Genomic DNA, 12,072 nt, shown 5'->3' on the forward strand with positions numbered 1-12,072 from the left:
CTTTGCCTGCGAACATTATGGAACTGAAACACAGATCGGGTCTTTCTGATAAAATTTAGTCCCCAATTTGAGATGTGCAGGAAGTGTGATACACATACCAAATTTCGAAGAAGTAGCGTGGAAAAGAAAGTAAAATACCTCAGGAATTTTTAAAAAATGATAATGTTTTGGACATATTGGGTTAAATTAATTTTACCTGTTTTGACCTTTTTTAACGTGGTTACCAAAAACTTTTTAATTACACGCGTGGTTTGCATATTTCTATGAGACAGCCAGGGGACAAGATGAAACTCACTTGTTGGAAAATGAAGGGCTTCAAATACCCCTGGCCACTTCGGGGACAACAAGCAGGCATCAAGGGAGCATTTCAGCCGGACTCCATTCACCTGCTCGGTCCTAGCTCGCCTAGGACCCCATTCACTTGTCCTGGACGCGCAGCCTCGTTCTGCGGCGGCACCCAGCACACTCTCCCAGGCCACAACTAACCCCAGTTCACTTCGCAGATGCGCGATTCAGCCACAGGTTGTAGAAGCTTCTGGGTTGACAGGTGATCGGAAGGCAACCATCTAGATCCCCACTGATGAGCTCGAGCTCCCAATTCAGGGAAGTTCATGTCACCCATTTATGCTGCCCAGCAACGTGCATATAAAAACAGGCACCTATCCAGAACACGTAAAGAACTCTCACAACTCGACAACAAGAAGGCAAACTGTCAATTCAAAAATGGGCAAAGGACACCAACAGACGTATCTTCAAAGAAGATACACAAATGGCCAACAAGCACTGAAAAGATGCTTGGCATCATTAGTCCCTTGGGAAATGCAAACTAAAACCACAATGAGACACCACTTCTCACCCAGTAGGATGGCTCTAATTTTTAAAATTTATAAACGAAAAAAGGAAGTAAGTGTTGGCAAGGATGTGAGGAAACTGGAACCCTCACGCCACTGGTAGGGTTGTAGAATGGTTCCGCCATGTGGAAAACAGTTTGGCGGTCCCTGAGAAAGTTGAACATAGAATTACCATATCACGCAGCAATCCCACTCATAGGTATACACCCCAAGGAACTGAAAACCAGTATGCAAACAAGCATATGTACACATGCTCATAGCAGCACTAGATTACGGCACTAGGCAATTCACAATAGCCAAAAGGTAGAAACAGTCCAAATGTCCATGAGCGGATAAATGGATACACTGACTGTGGTATATCCATACAGTGGAGTATTATTCAGCCATGAAGAGGAATGAAGTTCCAATACATGCTACAATGTGCATCAACTCATAACTAAGTGAAAGAGGCCAGACACGAAGGTCACATGGGGAACAAGTGCTTAATGGGTGCAGGGCTTCCTTTTGGGGTGAAGAGAATGTTCTGGAACTAGATGGAGATGGCTGCTGTACCTCACACCCATTATTATGCATACCATCAAAAAAAGAGAAAACAAGTGTGGACAAGGGTGCAGAGAAACTGGAACCGTTGTGTACTGTTGGTGGGAAAGAAAATGGTGCAGCTGCTGTGGAAAACATCTTGGTGGTTCCTGAAAAAATGAAAACTAGATTTACCCTATGATCCAGCAATTCTATTTCCGAGTAAATATCTGAAAGAATTGAAAGCGGCGTCTCAAAGACAAAGCACATACGCATGTTCACAGCAGCAATATTCACAGGAGCTAAAACATGGAAACAACTCAAGCATTCATGGATGAACAGACGAGCAAAATGTGGTCCATCTGTACAACGGAATACTATTCAGCCTTAAAAAGGAATGAAGCAGTGACACACGCTACAACTCAGACGAGCCTTGAAAACATGACACTAAGTGAGAGAGGCTGGACCCAAAACAACACGTGTTGTACAATCCCTTTTATGTGAAATATCTAGACTAGGCAAATCCACAGAACAGAAAGCAGATTAGAAGTTGCCAGAAGATGGGGGTGGGAGGAACGGGGAGATGAAAACTCTGAAACTAGAGAGGCAGTGACTGCACAACACTGTGAAGGCTCTAAATGCCACTGAACTGCACACTTCAAAATGGTTACCTGTATGTTACGTGAATTACACCTTAATTAAAAACATTTGTTTTTAGGGGGCCAGCCCTGTGGCCAAGTGGTTAAGCTCATGTGCTCTGCTTCAGTGGCCCACGGTTCACCAGTTCAGATCCTCGGTGTGGACCTAGACACCGTTCACCAAGCCACGCTATGGAGGCATCCCGCATAGAAGAGCTAGAACGACTTACGACTAGGATATACATCTATGTGCTGGGGCTTTGGGGAGGAAAAAAATAAAAGAGGAAGATTGGCAACAGATATTAGCTCAGGGCCAATCTTCCTTCCCCCCGCCCCCAAAAAATTTTGTTTTTCCAATTGTGGTGTCGTAGAAAGATATTTGGTCTTTGTCCTCAGTTCCTGGCACAGATCTGCTAAAATCCTTGGAATTTCCTGAGAGATAGGAGCGTCTTTTGTTCTAATGAGGCGACTCTCGGTGGGCCCCTAGACAGCCTCAGGATGGGGCTCGTCCCCAGAAAGACAATCTTGATGAGAAGCTCGGAACTTTCTTCCCCACCTCCCGACCTCCGGGGCGGGGAGAGGGCTGGAGATTAGTCCCCAGTGGCCAATGATTCAATCGACCAGGGCTGCACAATGAAGGTGTCCTAAAACCCCTAACCTGAGGGCTCGCAGGGCTTCGCAGAGGTGAACACGGGAGGTGCTGGGGGCGGGGCGTGGACAGGAAGGGCGTGGAAGCTCCGCAGCCCTGCCCTGTCCCTGCCGTGCATCTCTGCCCTCTGGCTGTTCTGGAATTGTACCCCACACAGTAACCCGGCAACAGTAGGCAAGTGTTATCAGTTTTGGGGCTGTTCTGGCAAATTACAGAACCTGCGGAGGGGGTCGTGGGAAGCCCCGATCCATAGCTGGTCCGTCAGAAGCGCGGAGGCCTGGACGTACGACCGGCATCTGCAGTGGGGACAGTCCCGTGGGGCTGAGCCGAACCCACGGGGTCTGCGCTGGTCCGAGTAGACAGGGTCAGAATCGCACTGGCCTGCTGGACCCTCTGCCGGCGTCTGGAGTCGGAGAGCTGCAGAGGCGGCGTCGGAAGAGACACTGTGCACTTGGTGTCAGCAGTGACGGGAGGAGGAACGGCTCGACGACGCACGTGTCGTGCGTCTGAGACCAGACAAAGCCCCCATGTTCTTTCCTCTCAGGAAAAGAGTGATTTATCTGTAACAGAGCGTCCTGCTGACAGGTCGAAAGGCATGTGGCCTCAGAGGAGCCCCAGCGCCGCACACCACGTCCAACAGAACCCCTTCCCTCCACAGGCGGTGCCACGTCCAGGGTCAAGCACGGCCAAGAACACCTCGCACGCATGCCAGGAAAGGTCCCGGCCTGAGACAGCCTTTTCTGCTCCGGGTCGAGCCGCCCCCTCACCAGAGAAGCCAAACCCCCGCCTTCCCGTCTCTGGACCCTCCAGCTGCTCTGGGCCTGGGAGCCTCAGGAGGGGCCGCCTCCTCCACGCGGCCTTTCACCGGGTCAACGGGGAAGAGGCCACACATGCTGCTGAAGGGCTGGACGTGCTGGGGACTGGGCCGGGGGACCTGCCATCTGCCTCCCTCTGAACCTTCTCCACAGCCCCGAGGAACAGATGCGGTGAGGAAGCCCAGCTCAGGGCCAGAGAAACTGAGGCCCAGAGCAGCAACCTGTCCAGTCACTGCCCCCTGCTTACGTCTGCGAGCCCAACTTCCCTTAGCTGCGAATGCAACCCTTGCCCCCGGGAGGGGAGAAGATTACCAGGTCACTCACAGTGACCCTGTTCCAACCAGGATTCCAACTGCGGAAGCTGCTTTTGCAAAAGCACCTTTTTTCGTTTTCGCTTTTCCACAACTAGTCTGATCTTTACAAAACTTCTAAAGCAGGGACCCACCTTTAGACAATATTTGCACAACACAATACATAAAATAATACTGTGCCTGTTGCCCGAATGTAAGGAGAAACCAGACTTTGTGACGGCTGTCATTCCAGGTCACGTCTGCCTCGGGGACTTAAGCAATGGGTGTGCACACACGACCACATGCTCTGCTGGTTCGAATCCCAGCTCTGCCCATCACCTGGACCACGTGACTGGGTACCCCGAGCTCCTTCATCCCAGACTGGGGATCGCCTTCCTCTGTGGCTTGCCCGGAGGCTAACCAGCACCTGCTAGCAGAGCACCTGGCACCGTGCCACACGCCGCCCTGCAGGACCTATGACCTGACTCGCGCCCCAGGCTCCCTGTGCTGGGCCTCGCCTCCCAGGTGCCCTCAGTGCAGGGCGGCCCTCGACAGCTCGGAGGGCAAAATCGCTACCAGAAGAGAGGATTCCAGTCACAGGATGCAGGGCACAGGAGAGACCCCAGCTCTCGTCCTGAGCGAGAGAACACGCTGGGGCTCTGAGGACAGGCCCCCGTTGTCCGCACACGCTGCGGAGAGCTTTCTACAGGGGGACTCACGTGGTCTCCCCATCACCCAGGGGGCGGGGCTGCTGTCACCATGCTGTGTCCACAGCCTCCCACACCCGCCCCGGGACTTGCCCAGCACCGCTGCCCCTGCCTTCACAGTCCGTGCCCCGCTTCCCCACGCTCCCGACGTTTCCCCCAGGCGCCTGCCGAAGAGACACGGGGCTCCTGCCCGCGCAGACAGCCTGCTCTTCTCTCGACGGGGCCGGTCCCCAGGCCTCTCCGGCCTCGAGTCTACAAAAGCCTCGGGATCACCCAGGCTTCTGTGAACTGGGCCCGAGAGGCCCCACAGCAAAATCCCGCTGAGTCGCGCCTGCTAAAATGTCACCGGGCTCCCAGCGGGGCAGCACACCTGAGCCCCATCCCCAGAGGCCCTGGACGCCAGGTGGTTTACAGAACAACCCGGTATAAATAAGAGACTGTCAAGTGAGCAGTGGCATCCGTGGGCGTCCCAGGGAGGCCTCGTCCCTGAAAGATGGCAGAGCTGGGCCTGCAGCCAGTGTAGCGGCACTGGTGCCTCGGCCAGGCCACCTCTGAGCCAGGCAAGGTCATGCTGGCCTCTTGGTGGCGCCTGTGAGCAGAAGCAGAGGCAGGCCGCCAGGAAGGGAATTTTTAAATTTTAATTATTGGGCTTTGGGGAAAAAAAAAAAGCTATGGTCTGAATGTGTCCCCCTAAAATTCACGTAGACTCCCACCCCCCAATGTGATGGTGTTAATAGCCGGGGCCTTGGGAGGAGATCAGGTCACGGGAACGGAGCCCTCATGATGGCGTCAGCGCTTCTCTAAAAAGAGACCCCATGGATCCCTCAACTCTTCCACCACATGGGGACACAGTGAGAAGTTTGTGACCCCGAAGAGGGCCCTCATGTTACCGTGCTGGCACCTTGATCTCAGACTCCGGGCCTCTAAGACCTGGAAGCCAGAAACGTGCGTCGTTTACAAGCCGCCATGTCTGCGGTATTTTGTTATAGCCGCCCGAACGGACTAAGACGACACGCGTATTCCTTCTGCTATAAATGTGTAGGAAATACGCGTGGCGGAAAATGAAACAAAAGCCCCTGTGATGCCACCACTCAGATTACCCTCGCTACCATTTCTGATGTATACAATTCCTTTTTTCTATAAATAACATACAGATAACTTGCTATTTTCATTTGACAATACTAAAAACACTTCCCCCGGCCCCAGGTTACCAAAGATTCTGTTCAGAAGATGCTCCATAAATTTAGCCCCAGTCACATCCTGGTGGACATTTAGGCAATTTCCGGATCTTTGCCACTACTCAGGCCCGGTGACCAACCCTCCAGGACCATCCACGGAACCTGGCCTGTCATGGCAGGTCGCTGCTGACTCAGGGGACCAGGCACGTTTTCAGGGCGGCTGCACGGGAAGTGGCCCGGGAGCTCCCAGGAAGCCCTCCTGCCTGCCATCAGAGCAAGCCCGGGTCGCCAGCCCCGCCTTCCAGGGGGAGATGGACACACTGCTTCGCCCACCCGCGCTCTAACATGGATGCCTCTGCCTCCGAGATCCCAACGTCCTGGCGGCCGCCCCTCGCTGGTCTGACTTCCTGTGTGTGAAGTGTGCATCCCTCGGCCACCTCTCCAGGATCCTACCTTGTTTTTGAAGTACACCTCGATGGGCATGATGAAGCCAGCGTAACCCGACTCCTCCACCTTGTAGGGGGGCTCCTTGCACACTAAAAAGGAAGGGAAAACGCATGGTCAGCTCCCCGCCTGTTCAAAGGCCCCGCCGCCAGCAGCAACAGCGAACCACCCTCCCTGCCTCTTCTCTGTGCTTCAGAGGCCCGCTGGACTGAGGATTCTCAGAAGGCCGGCGCCCCCAGGAGCACCAAATCCCCCGCCAAAGGGGGCACCGGAACAAGAAGGGCAGAGGAGAAAGGTGAGCTGGTCACACCCCAGATGGAGAGCAGAGGGGGCCGGAGACGAGCTCAGGAGAGCAGCCGAGCCAGCCACAGCCGCGCACGGGCAACCGACTCAGGGCATGTGAGTGTGACTGGGGCAAGGGGACACCCGGGGGGCCAGTCGCCCAGGCAGGGCAGTGCCCTCCACAGCATCCACCTCCTTCCACCGCTCTCTCAGACACAGGACGTGATGCCGGGAGATGGAGGCGGTCCTGTCCCAGCCTGCGACTCCCTCCGGGTTCCATTTTAGTGCATGACAAAAGCCTAACCGACTCGTTTACCCCAGAGATTGAAACAACAATGAAAAATTGAAACCCAGAAGAACAGCAAAGTATAGGTAAAATAAACTCTCGCAAGCTCGCCCTCCAGAAGGAACCGACAATGTTTTGACACTTACGCTGTCACTGTGCAAGTAACATGCAACATTCTTCTCCCGCTTCTAAGAAAAAAGTCAGAACACTACCCATCGGATTCCCGTCCTCCACCCTCCCTCCCAGGAGGCAACGACTGTTGGGAGACAGAACACACACCCTGCACTGCCTAAGCCCTTCGTGCACGTGTGTCTGGACTGTAAGGTAAACCTTAAGTGGGCCAGAAATTGCCAGAAAACAGCGCATGGAACATAATGAAACATGACTTTTTTAAATTAAAACACTACAAGAGTTTTCTTAAAAAAAAAAAAAAAAAACTTCAGCTCTCAACTATCTCGTCGAGTATCATGTATCTCACATATCTCCCGGATCTCAGATACCGTCCAAACAAGGCTGGCAAGCAGGGGGGTGTGGGATACCGAGGGCCCCTCGGGCTGGCTGGGCAGCCTTGCACCGGCCCCCAGTCCTCGGACCGCAGGCAGCAGGGGAGCAGCCCGGCCGCCAGAGCCCCACAGTGCTCTCAGTGTGTACCTACGGTTCCAGCCTGCACCCCTCTGGAGGCAAAGCTGCGGCGAGCAGGACCATGCACGCAGCTGGGGGGCGAGGCCTGCTCAACTGACTGCCTGCCCCCCCAGGGCGGGGGAAAGGCACTCCTCAAACGGCCACAGGACCCACGACAGCACAGCCTCCTGGAGATCAGCAGTGGCCCCGGCTGCCTCTGTTGAGCAGCCTCTCAACACTGTCACCTGCCATCAGGACCTGCACATGAATCCTTATTGCCACCAAGCGCAGCAGTGACTGCGTTCCTTCATTCATTCCTTCACTCCACCATCACAGTGCCAGGTGCAGGATGTTGACACAGGCCAAGTAGGGGACACCTCTTGTCCCTCGTAGCCTACTCTCGGGGGTGGCATCACCCTCAGTCAGTGGCATCACCTGCAAGTAAGGAGCAGCTCTCCCATGGGACAACGGGCCAGGTCAATAGGTGGTTGACCCAGGTAACCTGGGGATGCTGTCCTGGGTGACCCCAGCCCAAAATCTCTATTCCAGCCAGTCTCTTCCTGCTCCTAGGCCATCGTCCCATGGGTGCTGGATGGGAACATCAGATGCCGCCCATCCCAAAGCACCTCCTCATCCCCTCCTAAATCTGCACCTCCCCAGCGTCCCGCAGCTCAGGACCCAGGCTATCCGCCACTCACTCAAGGCCTGAGGTCACGCACACGCCTCCCTCTCCCACAGCTCCCCGCAGCAAGCGCTATCAGGCCCGCCTAGAGAAGACTCTGAGCGCGCCCCACCACCCCGGCATCCTGTGTCTCTGCTCCAGCCCACGCGCCACCTCTCACGTGGGTTACTGCCCGGCACCTCACTGGCCGTCCTGCCTCACGCTCGTTCCTGAGCATCCTCCGCACAGGCAGCTGGAAGGATCATCCTAAATCACAAATCTGTCCCCTGGTGGCTACCCACTGCCCTCAGGGCCAAGTCTGACCCCTCGAGGGGGCCTGCCAGGCTCTTCAGCACCTCCAGCCTCATCTCTCACCAGCCTGGCCTTGAGTCCTAGGATCCAGCCACACTGATCCTCTGAGATCACAGATCCCCTCCTCCAGGACCCCTTCTCTGAGCAGCCACCCCATTTCCAGGTCATGTGTCCTGTGTCACTCGAACACAGGCCTCTGTGCTTGCTCTGTCCACTTTTCTCAGTCCCCACCTCTGGCCTACAAGTGCCGGCTCACTCAGCGTTACATCCACAGGGATGGAACCAGGGCCAGACCTTCCGAAAGCATTCAAGAAACATCTGTCAAATACTGCTGAGCGGGCCGCACGCCTCCGGTGGGTCCTCCACCCAAGTGAGGCGCTGGTCCAGGACAGGAAGTAACCTGGACAGAGAGGCAGGTCACGGCCGCCTCTCTGCAAGTCTCTGGACCGTCTGAGCAGACTGAGAGGGAAGTGGGGTCTCTTAGGGGGTCCGCACGAGAGCCGCCCGCCTGGTGCTTTGCTCGCCCATACCGACTGGGCGCTGTGTTGTCTGTCCGTTGCGCCCAGGGTCAGCCCAGGGCCGGAACCGCGGGCCCTCGAGTACTGAACTCATGACTCCAGGATGGAAAGTGGGAGACGAGCAGGCGGGGATGGGGCCTGACCTCGCTACACAATCCCCCGACCCAGGAGGGTGGTGTGAGTGGTCCAGGCCCGCGAGGGGCCTGGGGACTTGCTGCACACTGGGCCCACGCCCACCTCCTCCCCACCCGCCCCCAGGCTGAAGGCCGTCAGCCCTTAGGGTCCACCTCCTGGCAGGGACAGACCTGGTTCCCCCTGCCCTCTGACCTCCAGGTCTCCTACTTCCGCTGAGGGCAGTATTCCTTCCAATACACACGTCACATCTGATCTCGACGTCCCTAGCAGACTACAAAGCCCTCCAGGGAAGGGACGCTGTCCTATGCTTCTCAACCTCCCTCCAAACACGACAGGCCCTCCAAGGCTGAAGAATGGCCATCCCCTCAGAGACACAGAGGAGGGGCCGTGGAATATGGGCTTCCGGACCAACACAGAGCTGCACTCGCCTGCTGTCCCACCTGAGAGCCACGGCCACCAAAGTGAGACAAAGATGACACGAAATAAAGCCAGTGGGGTGAAGAGGGACAGAGATGATGTGAGCAGTCGAGAAATTTCTAGAAGGCAGAAAGTGGATGAGAGCATACTCGGCAACGAGACAGGAAGAAGAAGGTACAGCCCAGAACATGCCATGGGGCGCTGTGGGGCAGGCGAGAGCCCGCTGGTGCGGAACCCCGAGAGGCCTGGGCGGCGCCTCCACGGGCTCCAAGTTGGGGGGGGGGGGAAGAGGCTGCCGAGGGCGGGCAAGGGGTCTCTTCCTGGGGTGAGGAACATGCTCTGGAGCCAGTGGTGACGGCTGCACAACTTCAGGAACACGCTGAAATCATTGAATCGTACACACTACAAGGGGGAAGTTTATCATGTGTGACTTCTAGCCCAGTACAGCAGCAATTAAAAAAGCCACATGGAGAGGCTCTACTCAGAGCCACAGCCCCAGGGATGCCCCGCCATCTACCCCGACCCAGGCTCGGGCAGGCAAATTCCCCCTGGGGAAATCCAGATGGTTCCACGTCTTGAGAGCAGAGTCAACCGTCCGGAGGACGTTACAGCTCACGGTACAAAAGTGAAGCCCAGAGCAAAGCCCTGCTCGCTCAGGACCCTGGGGGCCTGGCTCCTGACCAGAAGCCCACTGGTCAACGGGACCCGCCCTGCCCTAAATGGAGCGCTCAGGAAGATTCCACCTGCAGCAAAGAGCCCAAGGAGACAGGAGCAATTTGGTGGCCACAAGAGAACTCGGGAAACAGCAAAAAACCCCAAAAACCTAGAGCTAATGTCCTCAGATCCGAGAGACGCCCAACAAGTAAAAACAAGATACTTTAAAAAAAGAAAATTGGAGGTAAGAAACGGCTCCTAGATATTGCAAACACGGCTCTTACAGTTTTATAACACAATGTCGAGGAAAATAAAGTCAAGGAAATCTCCCAGCAGGCAGAGCAAAAAGACTCTTTTTGTAAAGGGTGAGATCCGGAGACACAATTCAGCAGATGAAGAACGGCTAACAGCAGCTGATACTCACAAAGCACCTACTGCGTGCCAGCCACGACTCTCAGCGGCGCACACGCATGAACTCATTTAATCCTGACAACCACCTCACGAGGCACAGCCAGTTGTTCCCATTTTACAGACGAAAAGATTCAGACGTAGGGAAGTTAAGTAGTGAGCACCCCAGCAGGAGAAAATAAATGGACAGAAAGAAACTGTCAAAGAAACAGAAGAAAACTTTCCAGAGCGAAAATGAAGGACACCAAATGTCCAACACGGTGAACAAACAAAGAAAACCCCAGACACAATGTCATAAAGAAGCCCTAAATGCTTCTTGAGGGAAAAGAAACAGGTCATCTGCAATAGCATGAGAACCTGCTGGCATCAGACTTCTCAGAAGACGTCAAAGCGATACTGTCAAAACTCCTAAGTCGGGGGCCAGCCCAGTGGCGTAGTGACTAAGCTCGGGCGCTCCACTTTGGCAGCCCAGGGTTTGCAGGTTTGGATCCCGGGCGTGGACCTACACACCACTCATCTAACAAGGCTGTGGTGGCGTCCCACAAATAAAATAAGACGACTGGCACCAATATTAGCTCAGCGACAATCTTCCTCAAGTGAAAAGAGGAAGACTGGCAACACATGTTACAATCTTCCTCACCAAAAGAAACCAAAAAACAAAAAACCCAACTCTAAGTGATGGTCATTCTCAAACCAGAATATTATATCCAACCAAACTCATTCAAGTGTGAGAACAGAGTAACAGCCCTTTCAAATATACTAGGTGTCAAAGAGTTTATTTCCCACACACCTTTCTAGGAATCTGCTAAGTAATTAATCTCTTGGGACATTACTTGAGAAATTACTCCAGTAAAACAAGAAAATAAACCAAAACACAGGGTAATAAATAAACTCCCCAGGAGAAGCGTACAGGAAAGTCCCGGGGCAATGGCTAAAGAGGTGGCCTGGCGAGGAGCCAGTCCTGATTAGAGAAGGAAGATGGAGAGAGCCAGAGGAAACATCCCGGCGAAAACACGCCACCGACAAACGAGATGAGTGGGAGGACGCGAAACAGGTGAAGCACTTTAGACGACAAAGACACAGGATGAGGGGCAAAAGCAACAGCAGAGCGTATTCATAAAGCCACGGCCCAAACGCGACGCAAAGGAAAGAGGGCCACATTTTAACCTAGAAGGACAAAAAAAGAACCCATCTCATTTTGACATGACCTTGAGCGGCCTCCCGGGGGGCCCAGAGTTCAAAGGGAGGATGTGGGAAATCCTGGCATCCCGACCAGCCTGACAGTGAACAGAGTCAGGAAAGTCGACGCTGTTTGCTGGTCTCGAACTTTCACACTCAGTCTCCGAGCCGCGAGCAGAAGGCTTGGCTCCTGTTCAACAACCTCAACAATGTCAAGTGTAGCTCCCGAAAGGAGAGGTGTAAGGTTCAAGGAAAGATAAGGGGGCACACTACCTTCTCTTTCTGAGCGGAAAGTCAGAAGACATGGACCAAAGCTGACCCGGCTGAAGAACCCACCCATGCGCTCAACAAACATTTAGTAAGAGCCTTCTGCCTCCTTTCGGCTCGGGGGAGAGAGCAGCACAACAGAGCAGACACAAAGCTCCCACCCGGGGGACGGGGCAAGATGGACATGATTAATGAAACATATAATACGTCAACACGGTGCTGAGAAGAGCAAAACAGAAAG

The 12,072-nt window shown here is 54.4% G+C and overlaps 1 protein-coding gene across 2 annotated transcripts in view; it reads right to left on the reverse strand.

Annotated features, from left to right (window-relative positions):
* MLLT1 (MLLT1 super elongation complex subunit) overlaps positions 1 to 12,072 on the reverse strand; it is a 58,325-nt gene that overhangs the window by 34,004 nt on the left and 12,249 nt on the right. For both annotated transcript variants that reach the window (XM_044753197.2, XM_044753199.2), the window contains exon 3: positions 6,101 to 6,183. In XM_044753197.2, coding sequence (XP_044609132.1) covers positions 6,101 to 6,183 — 83 coding nt within the window. The remainder of the gene's footprint in view (positions 1 to 6,100; positions 6,184 to 12,072) is intronic.

The sequence above is a fragment of the Equus asinus genome, chromosome 20 (assembly GCF_041296235.1).
Source record: "Equus asinus isolate D_3611 breed Donkey chromosome 20, EquAss-T2T_v2, whole genome shotgun sequence".
Taxonomy (NCBI): Eukaryota; Metazoa; Chordata; class Mammalia; order Perissodactyla; family Equidae; genus Equus; species Equus asinus.